General features: G+C 38.0%; 1 protein-coding gene and 1 long non-coding RNA gene across 2 annotated transcripts; both read left to right on the top strand.

The window, feature by feature from the left end:
- The first annotated feature begins 1,396 nt into the window (after nucleotides 1-1,396).
- Nucleotides 1,397-17,353, top strand: LOC5577304 (cilia- and flagella-associated protein 20). Its single transcript, XM_001663284.2, has 2 exons — nucleotides 1,397-1,844; nucleotides 16,312-17,353. Exons 1-2 carry the CDS (start codon nucleotides 1,569-1,571, stop codon nucleotides 16,636-16,638), a joined length of 603 nt encoding a protein of 200 aa, XP_001663334.1. The 5' UTR covers nucleotides 1,397-1,568; the 3' UTR covers nucleotides 16,639-17,353.
- LOC110676912 lies at nucleotides 7,940-9,234 on the top strand. The gene is made up of 2 exons (XR_002500823.1): nucleotides 7,940-8,739; nucleotides 8,793-9,234. It is a non-coding gene; the product is annotated as an uncharacterized LOC110676912 (long non-coding RNA).
- Nucleotides 17,354-21,612: the final 4,259 nt, after the last annotated feature.

The raw sequence follows: 21,612 nt of genomic DNA, 5'->3' as shown, positions 1-21,612 counted from the left end.
ATAAAGTTATGAGCATTTGAATTTAGGCAAAATTTTGCCTATCTCAATCATTTTGCCTATCCCCTGTAGTATTTTCAACCGCAACGCTGTTCTCAGTGTAGTCTATAATTCCTACGAAAATCGTGAAGTAAGATTCATGTTAGCCAATCTATGTTTTTTTAACTTCAGGCTTAAGCTGTGATAATAAGGCTTCTTAAAGCAATTTAATTTGATTTTTTTTGCAAGATGTTTCACTTCTTGCTTAGAAGCATGACAGAATTTGCGAAATTATGTTTTTAATTTGAACAACTGAGCGACATTCTGTAGCGTCATGTTTCTTTTTATGCCTACATTTATGTATTTGAATGGATTAATCGCAAGTTCAGTTCTCACAAAAATATTCATAATTTTGATAAAAGTCGTGAAATATTCTTAATTTTTTTTTATCACGATATCCAAATTTCGATTATTATCGAAGTTGTTTGTTCCTCAGATATGTTTTACGGACGAGGATGAGTATCCCGACAAAACTTTCACACTTAGAAAGTTTCAAAATATGTTTTGTCGCGGTAAAACGAATATCTTCAATTATAATTTTTGTTATTCAAGAAATTTAATTTTGCTGCAAAAACAGTCCCATACAAAATGTATGGGAAAAATTTCTCCGACAGAATGTTTTTAACCATCCAATTTAATATTTTAATCACTAACAACTAAAAGTGATGATTTTGAATCTTTTAGCCTTTTCTTCTCGGGTATCGAAACGATGCTGCTCGATTAGCTGTTCCGCCTAAATTTATGCTCCTCGTGTCAATTTTCACTACATGAGCGTACCTCGCTTTCATTTGCAACAACGTCAAAAACTGACAAAGAACAGTGTAACATATGAAAAAGCCCTCTGTAGTTTTAAAGGGATAATTTATTTTGGATGGAGTTTTGAATCTGTATTGAAAGTTTTGATAAAACGGGCTTAAGCAATTATACCAAAAGTTTATAGGGAAATATGTTTAATACATGTTACTAGCCTAATTAAACGTTCACGCAGCGAACTGGACTATCGAAATTCATACATTTTGCCTTATGAAAGGTGGAACGATTATTGCAATACGAACAATTTATGTATCGTTTCAGCATCACCCCACATCAAGGCGTCGATAGGCGCGGAGTGTACACACGAGCCTATCGATCGCAAGGTTCTTGGTTCGATTCCAGGTTGCCGCGAAAACTATTTTTGTTTTCAAATTTCAGTTTCATAAGGTAAATTTATGAATTTCAACCCGATTTCTTGTGGCAAATTTTCATAAGGGGTTCCTATGTTTATCGATAATCCATTTGCCTGAGTGTTATTAGCACTCAAGCTGAGTCATAGTTGCGCTTAACACAAAACCCTAATCGGACATTTTCAGATGAAGCACCTGAATTCTCATTTCGTTAGAAACGCGCGAGGTAAACAAAACATTATGTTTGACTTTTCGGGCCGCTAAAGTTTGTTTGGTGGAAAATTGTGCGAAAAAAAGGGATCCTTCCGAAGGGAAAATCAGTCGTGAGTTTAAATTCCCTGTGAAAAGTGCGGTGTCGGTGGTGAAAGCATGTTCAAAAACACGTTTCAGTCGGGATTTCTCTCGATATTGTACAGCATAGGGAGCAAACCGCTGCAGATATGGGACAAAAAGGTTCGCAACGGGCACATCAAGCGCATCACTGACCAGGACATTCAATCGTTGGTGCTGGAAATCATCGGCACTAATGTGAGCACAACCTATATCACCTGCCCGGCGGATCCGAAGAAAACACTCGGCATCAAGCTGCCGTTTTTGGTGATGATCATCAAGAATCTGAAAAAGTATTTCACATTCGAAGTGCAGGTAAGTTCGCCGGCACATAACCTTGATCATAGATTTCGAATAATGTTCTCCAATCGTATTCTTGAACGTAGCCTATAAATGCCAGTGAACCTGAGCATGCAATCCGCATTGCATATGAATAGACAAAAATCGATTCAATTCATCGGAAGGGCATTGTACCTTGTCCCTTGTAGGCATTATGTGGGGGAACGTATAGATATATGAATCACGGAAATTGTCACCCGTTGCTAAAACAAACTATCCGGTGCCCTATTTGTGTTCGGTGCAAACTGATTGCAGAGGAAGTTGAAGGTTTGCGCTTATTTTTTTTGCTTTTCTGGGGGAACCTCTTATTTCATAGAATTCTTACGTGTGCCTAGTGGTGTATAGAGGGGAAAGAACTATAGATTTCTATCCTTCCTATTCTAGTGAGTATGCAGCAGTTGAATAGAACTTTTTGCAAATGATAGTCTCTATTCTTGGATATAACTACTTGCTATGCTTTTCTTCAGCCAGTACTAACTAATCATTGTGAGTGAGGGTGAGTTAATAGTAGGGCTGATAGAATCATGAACAGATCTAAAAGGATGAGGTAGAACGCCACTCAGACGGTTCCATAAGTTTACAAGAAATCCGAACAATCAAATGAGAAAAAAGGTACGTTGAAAAATTCTTGCAGTAGAAACTAGAATTTATATGCATAGAGGAAGACGGGGTAAGACGGACGGACCAACTTCAGTATGGCATGAGAATGGCGGGTTTCTTGAAAATTCACCAAGCACTTTGTTTAAACACAACATTTTTGTCATTCCGAAACATTTAGGGTGATATTTACATCAAATTTTCCATAACATATATCATGAACAAAGTTTCTGCTTCTCAATATTGAATTTGATCTAAAATTAACAGATGTTTGCTTAAGGATTTCAAAAGGGAAATTTTCGTAAAAACATAACTAATTACCCGTCTATGCATTAACAGAAATGTTGAAAATGCTACAGTGAAGTGAAATATGAATTGTGAATATTTAACTTAAATTAGGGGAATTAAATTCAACGCAAACAAAACCCAAACTATATGTTACGTGAGAATATAGCTTGTGAACCCCTGTGCAGTGTCGGAGTAATTTTTGTTGATGTCTATTGTTCGTACTTTATGTTTCTCTGTCATGCCCCGTTCTGTCAAACAAGTCACATAAGATAATTAGTGAAAACAAGAGACAGATCGGGCGCATGGAATTAGTTCTGTTCCAAAGTTGGGAAAATACCGTAATTGTAAGTGTTTTGTATGTTTTATATATATTAAAATACTCAATAAAGTATTTTATAGCTTTGTAGCATGCGGCAAATCAGTTTTTTATTTGCCCTGCTGAAAGAACGGTGCCCGAATCAATCCTGTTTTTAACACTACAAAGAATTACGACGTTCGTAATCACCCATCTGATGCCAACCACATTCAACCAGGTTCGATAGAGCGGAGAATGGTGACTTTAGCAGCAAAACGTCTGCATCGATACAAAGCATCTTTAGGAAACCGGACAACGCGAGACTAAGAGCAACTGACCGTAATACAAGGCAAATTTGCAACGTAGGGTCAAACGCGTACCAGTCGTACAGCATGTCCCAAAGTTTCTATACAAAGAGCACCATTTTGATGAATCGGCTATTAATTTGCTACATGTTTCAGTGCACCCGAAATTCTCACGTAGGCTCATCGATTGTTAATGATGAGAGGTAGTAAAACTTCATCATGTATCCGATACGAAGTGTTACGGGGGGGAGTGTTACGTGAGAATATAGCTTGTGAACCCCTGTGCAGTGTCGGAGTAATTTTTGTTGATGTCTATTGTTCGTACCTTATGGTTCTCTGTCATGCCCCGTTCTGTCAAACAAGTCACATAAGATAATTAGTGAAAACAAGAGACAGATCGGGCGCATGGAATTAGTTCTGTTCCAATGTGGAGAAATCACCGTAATTGTAAGTGTTTTGTATGTTTTATATATATTAAAATACTCAATAAAGTATTTTATAGCTTTGTAGCATGCGGCAAATCAGTTTTTTATTTGCCCTGCTGAAAGAAAGGTGCCCGAATCAATCCTGTTTTTAACACTATATTTTTCACAAGAAAAAAAAGCAGAGTGCAATCTGCCAAGGTCTATCGTTACAACCAATGGAGTGCCATCCGCTTGGGTAAACGATGCCAATTACCTAGGAGTAATATTCGATTCCAAACTTACTTTTGGAAAACAATTGCATTTTAGTATTATGCATTACAGTATTACTTTTGTAACAAACCATTCGATTTATTTTCATATTATGAACAACATGTTAAAATAAATAAAAATGCATCTTGCGCCTTTCATTAAACTCTAAAATTGTTGCGGCCCTCGGTTTTTCGTCTCCTTCAGTTTGACAGCAGCGATTGCGCCTTTTGACCTCGTCCTTCTGATTTGGCTATCATCAGCTTCGCCGTTTTGCTATGCTCTTCCACACGAACCTTCATCACTATCGCCCTTATGCACACTCAGTTTCAAATGCGCCCTGCTGCCACACAGTGTTGCCACATATTTTTCGATTTTGATCTTTGTTTTTGGTCGAAAAAATCTTCTTCATCTTTGGTCAACCTCCAAAAATCTTGGTAAAAATCTGTGTTGCGTAAAAAAATTCAAATTTAAATCACTTAGATGTTTTGCAAACATATCCTGCCTGCACTTGGAATTATTAATGTAAGATTTTTTTGTTTACTCAAAAATATACTGCATACCTCACATGCCAACAATCACAATTTAAAAAAGAAATACTTTAGTATGTAGGAATATGAAGAATAAAAACAAGCAGAAGTATATAATTTATATTTTATATGTCCCAAAATCACGCTCAAAGAAATAAAAAAAGTTGCCTGGATTAATGCAAAAAAATACTGAAAAGTAGATGGATCTCGCTGAAGTTAAATCAGTTTCGTTCTGAATGTCTATTTTATAGCTTTATCGACAAAATTTGCCATTTTAATAATAGATCAAAAGGGATAGATTTGTAGGGTCGTAATAATTTGTAAGTCCAAAGGTAAATATACAAATTTATTCAAAACAATAAACATACATCTGCAGCTGACATGTTAGGAAACATATCTAATGCATATCTAATTATTCATGTAATTTAGCCATTTTAGAAATATAAATCAATAGAAAATATTCAAGTTTAGAAGTAAGGTGCGTGAAAAATCGTCAATCTATGAATTCCATTATATCTAAGTGTGCTCCCAAAACTCGTGTTAATTTCAAAAATCTAAAAAATCTGAGTTTATCTAAAAAATCTGTGATCTGTGATCTCAGATACCTGTAGGCCAGAGTAGGAAAAAATCTGTGTAATTACAGATAAATCTGTGTATGTGGCATCACTGCTGCCACACTCAATCTCAAATGCGCCCGGTTACCGCAGGGTGTAAGATGGGCGAAATTGACATCAGAGTTCGAATCGAAAGAGAATATCAAATACGCCTTTATGTTTTTCTCACTTATTTCGTGAAAAACGTCATTTTTAAGGAACAGCTGTGTATTATATGATTGTAATTTATCAAATAAACTTTTAGGTGAATAAACCTAATGTTTTCCACAAAAAGTCATTGGAACATGAAGAAAAACACGTTTAATATATTTCTACTGATTTTTCCCTAATTCTATAATAGTTGAGCTAGCTTAGCTTCAAATTTCAACAAAATCGGACAGATTTTGACGATTTGACAAATGTTTGAATACAGAATTTTCCTCACCGCGTCAAATATGGTACATTCTCGGTACGACATTTGGTTGTAAGGACATTTAGTAGAGTATTTAGTCGAATATGGGGTTTTCAAAACATGTAATAGATTCACATTTGGTCGTTACTACAGTGATTGAGTATTTGAAAACGAGGAGTGCATATATATGGTACTGTCACTATAAAAATGACTATGGAAAGTAAGACGCTGAGATCGATCATTAGGGAACACATGCTTGTTTCAAGAAATTGTTGAACAGACAAGGAAAGTGACCTTTTTCTTTAAGGATATATGAACGTAATGACCAATAAATACTTTTAACAACATAAAATGAAATTAACTAAAACTACTACTAAACAACCTAATTTTGTTAAGTCTTGACGATAATTGACAATTTAAGACTCTAATCTTACGTAAAAGACAGGAGTAATCAGAATAGCACTTAAATAACAAATAATTCAAAACTATTTCGACTAGACAGTATTAGTAATGACACTACTATTTCAAACAAATTCTGATGGAGCTGCTGATTTTCACAATGCTTCCTTTTCTCAGAAACAAGGGAATATGGGTATTTTTCAAAAACTACCACGTCACATTACGAATAAAAAACAGTGTTCAAGTGGGCACCATAGCCTAGTCCGTCTGAGTATTGGCCCTGGTAGAGGGGAAACTTGGCAAAAGCCAGACCGAGGGTTTAGCCTTGACAAGTTAAGCTGTCAGGCAGCTCCACCTAAATACCATACAAAAAAAGCAAATATTTTTCTTGTTAATGATGCAAGATATAGTGATTCTTCATTCTACAGCACGAATATATGTTACGATAAGAGAATCAGTTTTCTGCAATAACGTAAAGAGAGCAACGATGAAGATAAATCGATGAATGCAGATAAGCCCTTATGAATAAACAAAACAGACTTATAAAACTTTCACGAATATGATAACATTTTGTCGTAGTAAATACCACTCAGGATTTCCAAGCTATTTCCATATAGCTCCCAATAAGAATCTTGAAGGTTTCCAACCGAATTTCAAAAGGATTCCCACAGGGTTATCTAACGGATTACCACGGAATGTCTATTGGATTTTTTTCCTGGATGCTCATAAAAAACACGAGATTCCCATAAGGTTCACAATAGAGCGATATTCAACACTGAAAAGGCAACAGATGGCTCTTTTTGAGTGATAGTAAAAACGAAATCCTGAGACAAAGAAAGCACCACAGAAGATGAACACAAAAAGTTATCTATTCACATTACACTTGATTTCTAATTAGTACTTTTTTGATCCAGTTTCCTAATTGCAAGCAATTTGCGTTTTTCATTATTTTCCATACGTTTTGACAGCTTGTGTTGAAAGTTTGAGAAATTTGAGAATCCAGCGTAGCGCGATCAGTGGGAGGAATACAAACAATAGTGTCGTCGCTAAGCGGCCAGTGAAAGAAACTGGCGCCAACTGTTAGCGGTTATGAACAAAATAAACAGTCGTTACCCTATTGCAATATTTTATGCTGGATGCGCAACCTAGTGGAAGAAATCTGCCATTAGACTGCCCTTGAGATCTTTCACAACTTTGCCAAAGATACCAACCATTTCTTCAACAAAATGAATCAATGTTAATTGCATTTTGCTGTACTAGCATTAAATGGTTATTAGAATTCAGTTAAAGGGTAAGTAAATGAAAACCCGAACTTATTACCACAGATAATTAGTACTATACCATTTAATTCCACTAGAGTTTGTATCTTTTGACAAATACGTGTATTTCAACCTCAACTGTAAGGCCGTTTTCAGTGTCGTGTACTAGACTTGAGTCGACAGGTCGAGTCTAGTACACAACACTGAAGACGGCCTTACAGTTGAGGTCAAAATACGCGTATCTGTCAAAAGATACAAACTCTAGTGGAAATAAATGGTATAGTTCTAAATTCGGGTTTTCGTTTACTTATAAGTATTCCACTAAACAGCTCAAAGATTTATTGTCAGTTAAAGGGGGCAAATGCACAGAATCAATCCACTACTCCTACATTGCATCATACTTTCTGGAAGTAATGGCACTATGGGCCAAGGACGCAATCTGGCGGGACAAAATTAATAAAAAATCTCAAAAACACCAAAATTTATATCTCTCAAATTTTGACATCCTTTTCATCAAGTATTGTTCTATGTTGCCTGAAAATTTGAGCTTACGATTTTTTGTGCTAAACATTAAGGTTTAAAAATTGCTGTATTTTTCAAGTTTTTCTTCATTATTTCTCAATTTTTATGCGTCGTATTATTAAATTCTTTCCATCAGAGCTTGTGTTTGTTATATATTTATCAGCAAAAAATATGATGACATAGTTCTTAGGAAAAATGTGACAATCGGTGAAAAAAATATTTCACGAGATTCAACTCACAAATTGTCTGATTGCTTAGCAACGAAGTACGATTTACTTACACTCACCTTTAACTTACTGAGATCTCGAGAAATTTGTTTGCCGAATACTCGGCTGTGCAAATCTGGGTTAAAATATGTCGAGACTTGGCATTCTAAATTAAGTGTGTACGGTATTCTTTACCATACAATACAATATTCTACCTAAATTGCCTTCCCAGTACCTTTTCCATTCATATTGAAGCTATACTGCCCATAAACGCATAATTGCCCCATATGAATAGGAAATCCAGCAAACATGGGACTGACATGCGTTTATGGGCAGTATAGACCCACGCGACCGAGGGGGTCCGCGGAGCACGCTGAAACGTACACCTCACAGCGAGCCGCTGTTTCCAAAGTTGCTATAGACCTATAGGTACCATGAATGCATTCGGCCTTTTGAAATATGTGGGTAGTTTCTAAGTTTTGATGGGTATATATGAAACTTTAATATAAATGAAAGGCGATTGGCAGTCATAAGTGAAAAACTATTTTATCATTTTACAATTTAATTCCGCTATTTTTTCAAAATGACTTTCGTACATTTCATGAAACCAAACCCTCAATGGTTCACGGTATCCAGTGAAAAGATTGAATCTATTAACAATTATAGAAAATTAACATTGGAGGTTAAGTTCAATAAGTTGTTTCAAAATGTTCCGGATTCTGCTGAGTTGGCGTTCGTAGAATGCCTTGGTCGTTTCTACGCTCTCGGAGAGCTGGTCTGCTACGTTCATGCATGTAAGTTCAAATCAATTTTATGTTGTTCAATTTCTAATATTTACTATTTACAGCTTTGCTGCCGCATCCCACCGACCAATTGCAGATTGACTACCTTTCAAGGAAACCCAACAAACGTTGCAGCACCGGATTAGTTCAGGCGAACATGTTAACTCGAAACTTACTCGTACAGTGTGTCAATGAAATTCAAGACTCAGCGAAACTGTTTCGCGGTTGTCAATTCCGGATCACTGTCTATCATCTGCGGAAAAGAGTCCCATTCGAAGCAGTTCATTCCTGCAACTCATTGACTGCCAAGCGAAGAGTCAAGTCTCTTGTCAATAAGCAGTCCAAAAAATGAAATGTGTTCCTCGTAAGAATTTATTCATAGATAATATATTTTGATCAAAGTTTGTCAGTACATATTCATGGTCAGGTGATATTCATAGTCGTACAATCATTGTAAATTTGTGCTTTAAGAAGTAATAAATAAATCGATCTAATTTTCCAAAAATATTTTAATCTCGAATGTATTTTGTCCCCTAAAATCTTTCGGCAACTTTATATCACTGTGCTCCAATGCAGTATTCAACCTAGGGTATTATAAGTAAACGGAAAACCGAATTAAGTACTATTCGATTTAATTCAACTAGAGTTTGTATCCTTTGACAGATTACTGTACTGTCGATTTGTCGACTCGAGTCTAGTACACGACACTGAAGACGGCCTTACAGTTGAGGTCGATAGCCCACCTGAAACGAAGGCAAACGTCACTTTCTGACATAAACAAGTCAATGTTGGTATCTCTGATTTTCTTTTATTTGACGGCTTCTGATTATTTATTTGACGGCTTTTGATTATTTGACGGCTCAAAACGATTAGTGAAAGTCTTTCATTAGGTGGGTTACAGCTTTAGTGCAACGAACGAAAGTTGACTGTAGTACTAAATTCAGTTTTTCGTAGGTATTCCACTAAACAGCTCAAAGATTTATTATCACTAGAAAATTATAATTTTTTGAATCTTATTGCTTCATATTCTATTTGTTGTGAATGTAGGGGAAGAAGTGGTAAAATGTACACCTTAAGGATTATCATCTTGTTTCTGATAGAAAAACGAGGAATAAATAAATTATATAGTTCTATCAAGATCAAGATCAAAAATAGGGATGGTATCTATAACAGCGACACGAAATCGGAATTTTCACATATTTATATCGTTAACAAAAAACGATGCAAATGTTCGTTTTACCTGCACTATGTGGGTGAAATGAACAGCTGTTGGTGGTAAAATAGACATCATGCAAAAAACGAAGGCATAACATTTTTTTTAAATTTTCATTGCATTCCCGAAATTATATCCATGAATGATTGTAACCCATTCAAAAATAAATCTAAATGTATCAGATTAGACATCATATCACCCAGCGCGGGCTGCAATGCTGCGCGGCAAAACGTGGAACGATACAGACTGAAGCGGAAACAGCAAACCCGCCTATTCCGGGACAAAAAGCGCCGTCTGGAAGAGGTGGAATGCCAAGAGATGGAGTTGCTGTACCGTTCTCAAGAAACGCGGAAGTTCTATCAGAAGCTCAACACATCCCGCAAAGGCTTCGTGTCGCGAGCTGAGATGTGCTGGGATAAGGATGGGAGCATCTTGACAGACGGACGCGAGGTGATCGAATGGTGGAAGCAGCACTACGATGAACACCTGAATGGCGCAGAGGACACAGGCACAGAAGGTCAGGACAGCGAAGACGATGACTACGTCAGCACAGCGGACAGTGGAAACCAATCAGCTCCCACGATGGGGGAAGTTAAGGAATATTCGAATAGCAAACGAGTTCGTGGGAAGTTATCAAGCAGGTTTCATCGACGGCCGCTCGACAACGGACCAGATCTTTTCCGTGCGGCAAATCCTCCAGAAATGCCGTGAGTACCAGGTCCCTACGCACCATTTGTTCATCGATTTCAAGGCGGCGTACGATAGTATCGACCGCGTAGAGCTATGGAAAATCATGGACGAGAACAGCTTTCCCGGGAAGCTCACAGGATAGATCAGAGCACCCATGGACGGTGTGCAAAACTGCGTGAGGATCTCGGGCGAACACTCCAGTTCGTTCGAGTCTCGGCGGGGACTACGACAGGGCGACGGACTTTCGTGCCTGTTGTTCAATATTGCGCTTGAAGGTGTCATGCGGAGAGCCGGACTTAACAGTCGAGGCACGATTTTCACGAGATCCGGACAATTTGTTTGCTTCGCGGACGACATGGATATTATTGGGAGAAAATTTGAAACGGTGGCAGATTTGTTCACCCGCCTTAAACGCGAAGCAACAAGAGTAGGGCTAATGGTGAATGCATCGAAAATAAAGTACATGCTGGTTGGCGGAACTGAGCGCGACAGGGCCCGCCTAGGAAGCAGTGTTACGATAGACGGGGATACCTTCGAGGTGGTGGACGAGTTCGTCTACCTCGGATCCTTATTGACGGCTGACATCAATGTTAGTCGGGAAATACGAAGGCGCATCATCATCGGAAGTCGTGCCTACTATGGGCTCCAGTAGAAACTGCGGTCAAGAAAGACTCCCCCGCACCAAATGCACGATGCACAAAACGCTCATAAGATCGGTAGTCCTCTATGGGCATGAGACGTGGACTATGCTCGAGGAGGACTTGCAAGCTCTTGGGGTTTTCGAACGCCGAGTGCTAAGGACGATCTTCGGCGGCGTGCAGGAGAACGGCGTGTGGCGGCGAAGGATGAACCTCGAGCTCGCTCAACTCTACGGCGAACCCAGTATCGTGAAGGTAGCTAAAGCTGGAAGGATACGCTGGGCAGGGAATGTTGCAAGAATGCCGAATGGTGTTCGCTAGATGGTGAACCCTGTAAAGATGGTGTTCGCTACGATTTCTGGAAGGCTGTTGTGTTGTTTTTTTGGATTCATTTGTCAGATTACGTAGTTGTACTCAATCGCTATTTCTGACCAGAAGGATTCGTTTCCCCTGCTATCTTTGATAGCCCGTTCGGTGAAGGACTGCGGTTGGTTCCTGTGAAATTTGCTTTTCAGTATCTCCTTAACTGTAAGCTGTTCCCTTCTGATGTCGAATGGTGTTTGTCCAGTTTCTGCTTGAAGCACATTTATTGGGGTTGTTTTCAGATACGCGCTGTGGACTGTTTGGAGTTTTTGAAGATTCTTTTTGGCTGCATTTCCAAAGATTAAGGCACCGTATTCCCCGCTGCTTTATCTCGGATGTCCTCGATGTGTTTCTTGTGTGTTAGTGTTCTGTCAACCGTATATCCTAGATATCGACGAGTGTTGTTAAGGCTCACTTCGTCTCGTCCTATCTTGATCTTAAGTCAGCTGGTGTTTTCCCCGTAAAAGCGACAGCAACATTCATGGTAATGCTAATTTTCAGGGATTTACTGGGAGAGATAGTAGTTTGCCTTTTCTGCGACCTCTTATGTTTTCTGTAACTACCGCTGCAAAGTCATCGGTGAACTGGACTAGTTCGCAATCCCCAACCTCGATTTAATGTAGGCCGCAGGTGTTAAAGTTGAAAAGTATTTGGGACAGGGGCTCCCTTGTGGGAGTGTCCAGCCACTCGAAAAGTAAAATATTTCGAGGGAGCAAGCTTAATACTAAGGCGGCATCCATTTATTACGTAACGCTAAAATTGGAAATTTCCGACCCCCTCCCCCCTCCGTAACGCTTTTTGTATGGAAAGTTTTAAAATTTTGTATGAGTCGTAACGCTCGAGCCTGCCCCCTCCCCCCCCTTCGAGCGTTACGTAATTTGTGGATGCCGCCTAACATCAATTCATTACATTTCAATAATTCAATTTGGATATCTCAATTATTCTCAAATAGATACTTTTTCAATTTCTTTTTATAAGATGATAAATTGAATTCTACTTTCAAATGATTAGGAAGCGCATTAAACTGAGTTACTCCGGAGTAGAAAAATTGATTAAGAGCCAACCCTGTTTTTGGCAGGTTTCTATCTGTGTCGATCAGCTCGAGGACAACCGGAGTGGTCGAGATTTGCTCGATTGAGGTAGATTCCTGGGTTAGATTTTCCGTATTGTTGGTTCCTATGCCGGCGAGATTCTTCGACTGTTGCCTGGTGATCCGTCCCACCGTATTTCTCCTGCTTTCCACGATCCGCTTGATTCTTCTGTCTTTTCCGTTCGTTGCTGACATTTGGGATGTGTAGGGTCGTACCCTCGGTTTAATCCCCACAGGCTGGGTTCAAGTGATGTCCGAAAACCTACTGAATTCACCGCGCGCCCAGGCGATTCCCGGTGAGGCTTTTTGTGATACGCGCACTTTCCGATTTTTTTTCCAACGGTTTTGTTTTGACATCTGTTTTACGGTTATGTTCACTCGTGATTTCCGCTTTTTTATGTTGGCCTCTTAGCGCCAGAATCCTCTGCTCCGCACACTAATTTCAGTCAATGCTGTTCACTTTATGCTACACTGTACAAATCCAAAGCACTTTTTCACGGAAAATGTTCAAATTTCGCACGAAAATCACCGAATCATACCAAATCAAGTTTTGCACTATTTTCTGCTCGATCCGCTGCGGTCAAAGCACTAAACTTTCTCTCTTGTTACCAAGAGTTTTGTTTGGTACATTAGTCTAAAAATTGAAGAAAACGAAAAATTAAAAATCAGAGCTTCAGTTTTTGTTTGTTTTTGAGAGTTTTGTTCGGTACTCTTTCACATATACCGTAAAATGGGGTGTTAAGGGATGAAAAAAAAATCAACTCAAATTTCAAGCAACTTCTAGTATGTCAATAATTGAACAAAGGACGGTCCTACCATTCTCTCGTCGTGTATATCAAAAGCCAACATACGATTATGAGGATCCTATGACAGATTTCTGAGATAACCATGAAAAGGTGTGATTATTGTCGGAAATGTAAAATGGGGTGTTAAGGAATTTAATTAAAATTAAAAACGCGTGTCTGTCAAAGGATACAAACTCTAGTGGAATTAGGGTTTCAATGCTAGTAATGGACCCCTTAGTAGCTGAAATTTATTCTAGACGCTTTTCCGCAATGATATCTCAGACGCATATACGTTTTGTGGAGTCCAACAACAAATTCAATTTCTTTACTTCATAGTACGTCTATGAAACATACAAAATCATTCGATTTTTCCAGCGAAATATGCATTTGAAAAACTGTTGTCCGAATGCCTATTATGGACCCTCCCGGGGTCCATAATAGGATTGTTTACAAATTTGACGTTGCGTATTATGGACCCTCCATTTGATTCCCATGTAATCCGGCTCGCTGCCGACGAGCCTATTATGGACCCACCTGGAAATGCGTATTATGGACCCTCTTGTGTGGTTTCATTTACAAAACTGTTCAAATAACTGTATTTATGCGTCTCAAACCAAATATTTTGCCTGAAACTGCTGACTAACAATGTAATCGAAGTTCCCCCGGTGGATTTTCATAGGAATAAAGTTGCTTTGAGTGCTAATTTTATGTTTTTCTGTAGGGGGTCCATAATACGCAAAGGGTCCATAACCGGCATCGACTCCCTAAATGGTATAGTGCTAAATTCGGTTTCTCATTTACTAATAAGAAGAGATGTCGAGATGTGGAGTCGACTGACTGTTTCAAAAAAGTCTCCATCATGAAACTTTGTCTTGGGAGTCAAGTCAAAAATGGGATTTTTTTTGTAATTTGAAACTCAAGTTTCAATTTTGAATTGTTCATTAGGCTGATACAAATAATAATTTTCTTTTATGTTACCCCCCCTTCAAAAATCCGAAAATTTTGAAGGCGAGAAAAAAAAGATTCATCATTTTTTTTTGACATCAGTTAGGTTTTTTTTGATTTTTAGAGTAAAAACCAGGTAAAATAATGATCCAGATGACGATTGGAAAAAATTTAACAACTAGTACCAATAGCCGCATAGCTAAGAACAAATATTCGTATAAAATCGAAAAATCGTCATTATTTTTACATCATCTGAAAGCTTTTTATCTTGATTTTGTGGGAAAAATATGAAAACTGAAAAAAAATACATATGTTTGCATTTATTATTGCTTGTGCCACTATAGGAATACATGTGCCTATAGTAGCACTATTTCTAATTTCTGTTCCTATAGTAGCACTAGCATCACGGCGTTGGCAAAATACTAATCAAAACCGTATTTTTATAAAGCTTTTATATTTTTCCTGCAAAGTGTGGATCAAAAGCTTTCGTTTGATGTAAAAAAAGTACTTAATTCATTAATTATTTCGTATAATAAAAAAATAGTTTCTCTCAGTAGTGCTACTATAGGAACAATAGGTTAACTATAGGCGCAAGGGAGCTCAAATTTTAAGCAAAACTAATTATTTCGATCATTTTTTGAACAAAATCAAGCTGTGTATCAATGGTGCTTAGATAAATAGCTCCTGACCTTCATGTCAAAAAATATTTTGAAAAGATTCATAGCAAAACGGCCTTAAAAAGCCACTAGTGCGACTATAGGGGACTGTCCACTAAGGGAACACTGACCCTATCGTTAAAAATAAAAATTCGAAAAAATAACTTTTTTTAATTTTTAATTGTTTGTTTCTTATTTATTTTTATCACCCCCCCCCCCTCGTACCTTCCAAGTGGTCTCGGACATAAAAGAAAATTAATATTTGTATCTGCCTTATCAAAAATAAAATATTTCTTCAGTGTATTTTTTTTTTGTTTCTCATTTCTCATCCTCCATTTTTCTCTGAAATGAATGGTTTCGGAGCTAGAATTTTTCTATTGTATTGTATACAAAAACCTATATGCAAATTTTAGAAGTTATTCTTGAGTCAAAATGGTCGATTTATCTATGGAATACACTTATTTTACCATACCAAGAACATGTGTTAAATTTAATTAAAATCTAAGATTACCGGATAATTTTAACTCATTCTGGATTGAATTCGTCAGTGCATTCCTTATAAAATTCCACATATTATTAATGATTTCCTTAAGATTTTCCTGATAGATTCTCGACGGATTTATGACAAAACTTCTCTAGCATAATAATGTGATTTTTTTCGAAATAGCTGACAATAACCAAAAAGTACCCTCAGTTATTGGAGGTTCTATTTTAGTTTTGAAACTGCAATGTAATTCCGTTATATAGGCTGAGAACGTTTGAAGAATTTCAAAAGGGGTCGTGACTCTGAGAATGTAGGGAACCATTTTTAACATTGACATATTGTGAAAATTCGTGGGCGGAAAATCGTTAATTGATAAAAGACTGCACCTTGCAATAGCACGTTCTCCAGTCTACCCCGCATTCTATTCTACGTTGCATTATTGACTTATTTGGTGCGTTGCCCGGCATAACTAATTCCGTCAGGTGGCAAAACAGCCAGCTTTGCACTTTTGCAGCAGACATTGCCCCTGTTCTGTCTGTCGGCATCTATTGACACTTCTCCTTGGGCCATTTTTCGCTTGCCGCCTAGACGAACATCAAACCGCTGACCGGCAAACTGCCAGCCAAGTATATTTATCTGGGTATTTACTTTTACTGCAACCTCAATCATGCACCGCCGCATTTCCGTGTTTTCATTTTCTGCTTTTTCTCTTCCTGCCAGGTCCTGGACGATAAAAACGTGAGGCGGCGCTTTCGGGCTAGCAATTACCAATCGACTACGCGAGTAAAGCCATTCATCTGCACCATGCCCATGCGATTGGACGAAGGATGGAACCAAATACAGTTCAACTTGTCCGATTTCACTCGCCGTGCCTATGGAACCAACTATGTGGAAACTTTACGAGTTCAAATCCATGCCAATTGCAGGATACGGCGGGTATACTTTTCCGATCGGCTCTACTCCGAAGATGAACTACCAGCCGAGTTCAAATTATTCCTGCCTATTCAAAAACCTCAGTCGAAAGCTATTGCTCAACAAGCATGTTAACGTCTGGCGCCCGGTAATAAGCTATGAGGCGAGGAGAAGAAAAGACTTTTACCAAAAAAATGTAAACCACACCCTCACATATGCTATCTAGGTTTTCTTTGCACATCATAATATATTTCTCCCCATTGGCACGCGCATTCAGTGCAACTTTTCCATTTTACCCCAAATGAATCAACCGAATAACCGATATAACAAAAAAGTGTCCTTAGCATCACAAAGTTACACTCAAACAAAATAGAACAAGCAACAGTACACAACGCACCGACAGATAACCCATACCGAAAAGTAGTGCGAAGCGAGAGTAAGTATATTATTGCTTTCAAAAGTTTTCCGCGTTGAACCGTTCTTATTCACTCATCGATAAAACCGCACGCCATGCATCGACACCTTCTTGGCTTGGCGAGGGGGAAGTGGGCGAACGCTCAACATGCAGAGATTTTTTTTTGTGTATACCTTACCTACATTTTACAACTCTGTACTGGAACCGGTAAAACAATGTTCAATCATGCATATGAAGCGATCAGCTAATCAAAGCCCCAAGATGATGATATGCATGGTTTGAGATATCGATACCACCAGCGTGTTTTTTCAACGCCTAATAATTACGAAACTTTGAACCGGGATCGAGACGAAACATACCGAAAACAGTTGCAAATAGTGTTATTATATGCTCTTATGGAAAATGAAATAAATATTGTAAATATGCCTGACAAAATCAGTTTATGTTATTTCGAAAGAACACTCCAGTAGGTTTGCCGTGACGTAGTTTGATAATGTTGCTTCGGTGTAGTAGATAATGAAGGCTCATTCACAACATGGGTTTTTCTCTCTTGGCATTATGTCGCAATACCTGCTTTCTCAGTTAAGCCGCCTTTTTCTTGTTTCGCCTTGTGAATGAATCCTGGTGCATAATTCTAGATGTTTCAGAAATACCTTCAGAGATTCTTATGGGAGTGTTTCACAGGTTCTTCAGGAATTTCTTCTCAGGGTTAGAAGTTGCTTCCGGAATACTTTAGGGAACTCCTGTAATACCTGTAAAGAGTTTTCCACAAATTATCCCAGGAATTCATCAATGTATTCCTCCAGCGATTGCTCAAGGGATGTTTAGAGGAATTTCTTTGAAAAAATGCGTTTTAACGCTTCTGAATTCATCTAAACAATTCGCACTCCAAAGCAACTACCTGCAGCATTTTTTAACGGGGATTATTTTAAAAATTTTCGCAAGATTATACCAGTATGAACATTTCCAAAGATTACCGTAAAGTACCCATATTATTGTGCACGCTCCCAATTTCGCTAACTGGCATTTCAAACATGTTTTACGAAAGAATTTTAGTTGGCAATTCTACTTCAGCCGTACTTACATAACATGCAATTATATAATACAATATGTACCAACAAATATGGTTGAAATGGCAGTGAGCGAAATTAGGAGCGTGCGTGTGTTTAAAAAAATTCACAAAGATTTATTCCTGTTTTTTTTTTTTTATTTCGTTGAGGAATTTTTCCAAGAAATCTTACGAGAACTCCTGCAGGAGTTCTGATTGTTTCAATTATTACTCCAATTAGTTTTATAGAACCATTTACAGTTTCTCTAGGAATATCTCCTGCATTTCATGCAAGAATAATTATCTTACCAACAATTTACAAACTCTGAGTTTTTGTTATCCAAAAAACAAAGTTTGACATTATCATGTAATCATGTTATCGACAATTAATTTCAATATTTTTTTTTTCTGTTTTATTACTTTTAATTCAACTACGTCTATAACTAATTAATTATTCAGATATACGCCTTCGCTCTGGTACCTCCCATGAATACCACAAAAGCTTGTTTTTATTTTACATTTCACACCAGCAAATATTCCAGTGATTCCTTCGGTTATTCCTACATAAAAAATCTTCAGGAGTTCTGTTAATGTTTTTCAAAGAATTTCTTCAGAAAATCCTGCGTGATATTATCCTGGAATACGATCGAATATTCAACGCAACATTTTTTATCACAATCACCATAATACTGCTTTTCGATTAATTTAGGGTTGCTGAATCCATTGTTATAGCACGTCAGGTTTTTGAGATATTGGCTGTTGATCATGTATTAACTGCCCATGTTGGCATGGTCGACGTAACAACAGGGTAGCTACTACAAGAAATTATCAGGGAATTGTACTAAACCTGAAAAAAAACCTGGAATTCTTAGGGAATTTGGGTTACAATCGGGGAAATTCCTTTGAGGCAGTAATTCATGGTAGAACATGTCCAAAACAAAGGTGCTTATTCTGCGCGGCGTGTGAGATGAGACGAGTCGAATGAGATGACAATTGTCGACTCGTTCCCATTTGAATAACATTAGTCGTCTCACGTCACTCGCGGTGAGAGCGATTTGTCTCGACTCACATGCCGCGCAGAATAAGCACAAAAATTTTCGTGTCAAAGCCCTACAAAAAATTTTGGCTGTGCCGCTATCAAAACGCTCCTTGAGCTGTTCAGTAAGGATCTCTTCGGGTATGAAATTTTATCGACGTCCCAAGACATGATTGAATTTTATGAATAATATTCGATCAGTAATGGATTCACATATCTTCCGGCACGATTGGAAAGTATTCTGGAATTCAAACAACTTTGTGTGTGTGTGTGTGTGTGTGTATACAATTCACCTCCCACTGACCGGCAGTGCTTTTATGGAAGAAAATTGTATGCATGTATTTTTGATACCCTTCGATATCTTTATATCTGCAGACAATTTTAGCCCGGGAGATGAAAGGTGATAGCTCTACTGAAATTCCAACGACCCATTTCAAGAATGGCAGTAAATACACACACATTCTGAGGTCATTTTCATATACAGTAAGCCCCGCATAAAAACACCCAGATATCAAATGGATATATGAAATGTTTTTACACTTCCCGAATCGAAAATTAAATTTTCGACCCTGGCACGTATTTAGTTTCAAATGGTAATAGGTGGTAATGGTAATGGTAATAGAACGATTTTACCTGGATGTAATGCTCTTTTTTTCCGCGCCACACTGAGCTTACCGCCAAATACTATACACTTTTTCACTACACTACGCGCATAACATGATCGCTTCACCCGCCCCCGCAGGAGCAAGCGTCACGGTCAAAGGATCACACACTACTAAATTATCACGCCACTTTTCTCCCCCTCCACTGCACTGCGCGCGTAACAAGATTAATCCTGTCTGACCGCTTCACCCGCCCGCGCAGGAGCAAGCGTCACGGTCAAAGGATCACACACTACTAAATTATCACGCCACTTTTCTCCCCCTCCACTGCACTACGCGCGTAACAAGATTAATCCTGTCTGACCGCTTCACCCGCCCGCGCAGGAGCAAGCGTCACGGTCAAAGGATCACACACTACTAAATTATCACGCCACTTTTCTCCCCCTCCACTGCACTACGCGCGTAACAAGATTAATCCTGTCTGACCGCTTCACCCGCCCGCGCAGGAGCAAGCGTCACGGTCAAAGGATCACACACTACTCTTCTGGAATTCAAACAACTTTCAATTTAAAATGTTTTTTTTTTTTACCAATTTTAGAGCTTGGTCTCTATTTTATATGATGTCTCCAATATGTCTCTTTTTTGATAAAAGGTCTCTAGTCTTATTTTTTTAACCAAAGTGGTCTCTAAAGTCATTTTTTTCCATATCTTAAAAAAAATCATCTCAGTTAGGGAGCCGTGAGGTTTTTGAATGCTACAGAGCTCATATTCGGTTACAATATGCAGCATATTGAAGTGCTTCCTCTACAAATTCTTCCAGAGATTCCTCTACCAGATATCCTTCTATCGATTTTTCGAAGAATATCTTGAGAAATTTCTTTAGAATTTGCTCCAGGAAGTTCTCGAGCACTTCAAGGTTACTATCTCCAGTAATTTGCTCAGGAATCGCTTTGATTTTTTTTTTACAAACGCTATCTTAGGACGTCCACTAATTCTACAATAGAATTTTCAATTTGTTATTGTAGAAGATCTCCCAAAGTTTTTTTACAAAAAAAAAAATCCGCAAAGGTTAATTTCAGAGTATTTTGAAATCTGACAAGAATTTCTACTTTTTTATCCACGGTAACTTCAAAGAACAAAGGTTTCGTAATGCCTAAGGGCGCTTGAGCCTATTATATAAATCAAAAAAATAAAAAAAACTCCAAGGAATTTCTCCAAAAAATCCTAGAAGGGTTATTCGAGGATATCCATTAAGAACTTTTCAAAGAATTCCTGAAACTCGACCCTTCTTCTTCTTCTTGGCATGGCGTCCTCACTGGGACAAAGCCTACATCTCAGCTTAGTGTTCAATGAGCACTTCCACAGTTATTAACTAAGAGCTATCTTTGCCAAAGTTGCCATTTTCGATTTAGTATATCGTGTGGCAAGTACGATGATACTCTATGCCCAGGGAAGTCAAGGAAATTTCCATTTCGAAAAGATTCTTGGGCCGACTGGGAATCGAACCCAGACACCTTCAGCATGGCTTTGATTTGTAACCGCGGACTCTAACCATTCGGCTAAGTTCTTCTAGATTTGTTTCTAGAAATTTCTCCAGAATTTCATCGAAAAATTACTACTGCAGTTCTACCGAACATTTCTCAAAAAAAAAAAAAAAATCCCATAGAATCTACAAAAGTTTACTTAAGGTTCCATACTAATTAACACTGCAGATTCTGTGCGATGTTTTTCTCAGCGTTCCTTCAAAACGTGCTGCAGGATGTTATCCAGAGTTTTGATTATTTCGTTTTTTTTCAATCATCATAACAATTTAACTAGCACCTTTTCTAAAATTTCTTCAAGGGTCTACAAGTTCTTCTAGTAACTCTTTTCATCAATGGTGACTTTAAAACTTACTCAAGTTTCATCAAAAGTTACTTCAAAATTTGCTTCAGTAATACCTCATGATTTTTTTTTATCATTTTCCAAAATTTCTGGAAAAAAATCAAAATTTCTATGGAGAAATGCA

The sequence above is a fragment of the Aedes aegypti genome, chromosome 2 (assembly GCF_002204515.2).
Source record: "Aedes aegypti strain LVP_AGWG chromosome 2, AaegL5.0 Primary Assembly, whole genome shotgun sequence".
Lineage (NCBI taxonomy): Eukaryota > Metazoa > Arthropoda > Insecta > Diptera > Culicidae > Aedes > Aedes aegypti.
The sequence above is the reverse complement of the archived record's forward strand: the minus strand, read 5'-3'. Positions and strand labels throughout refer to the sequence as shown.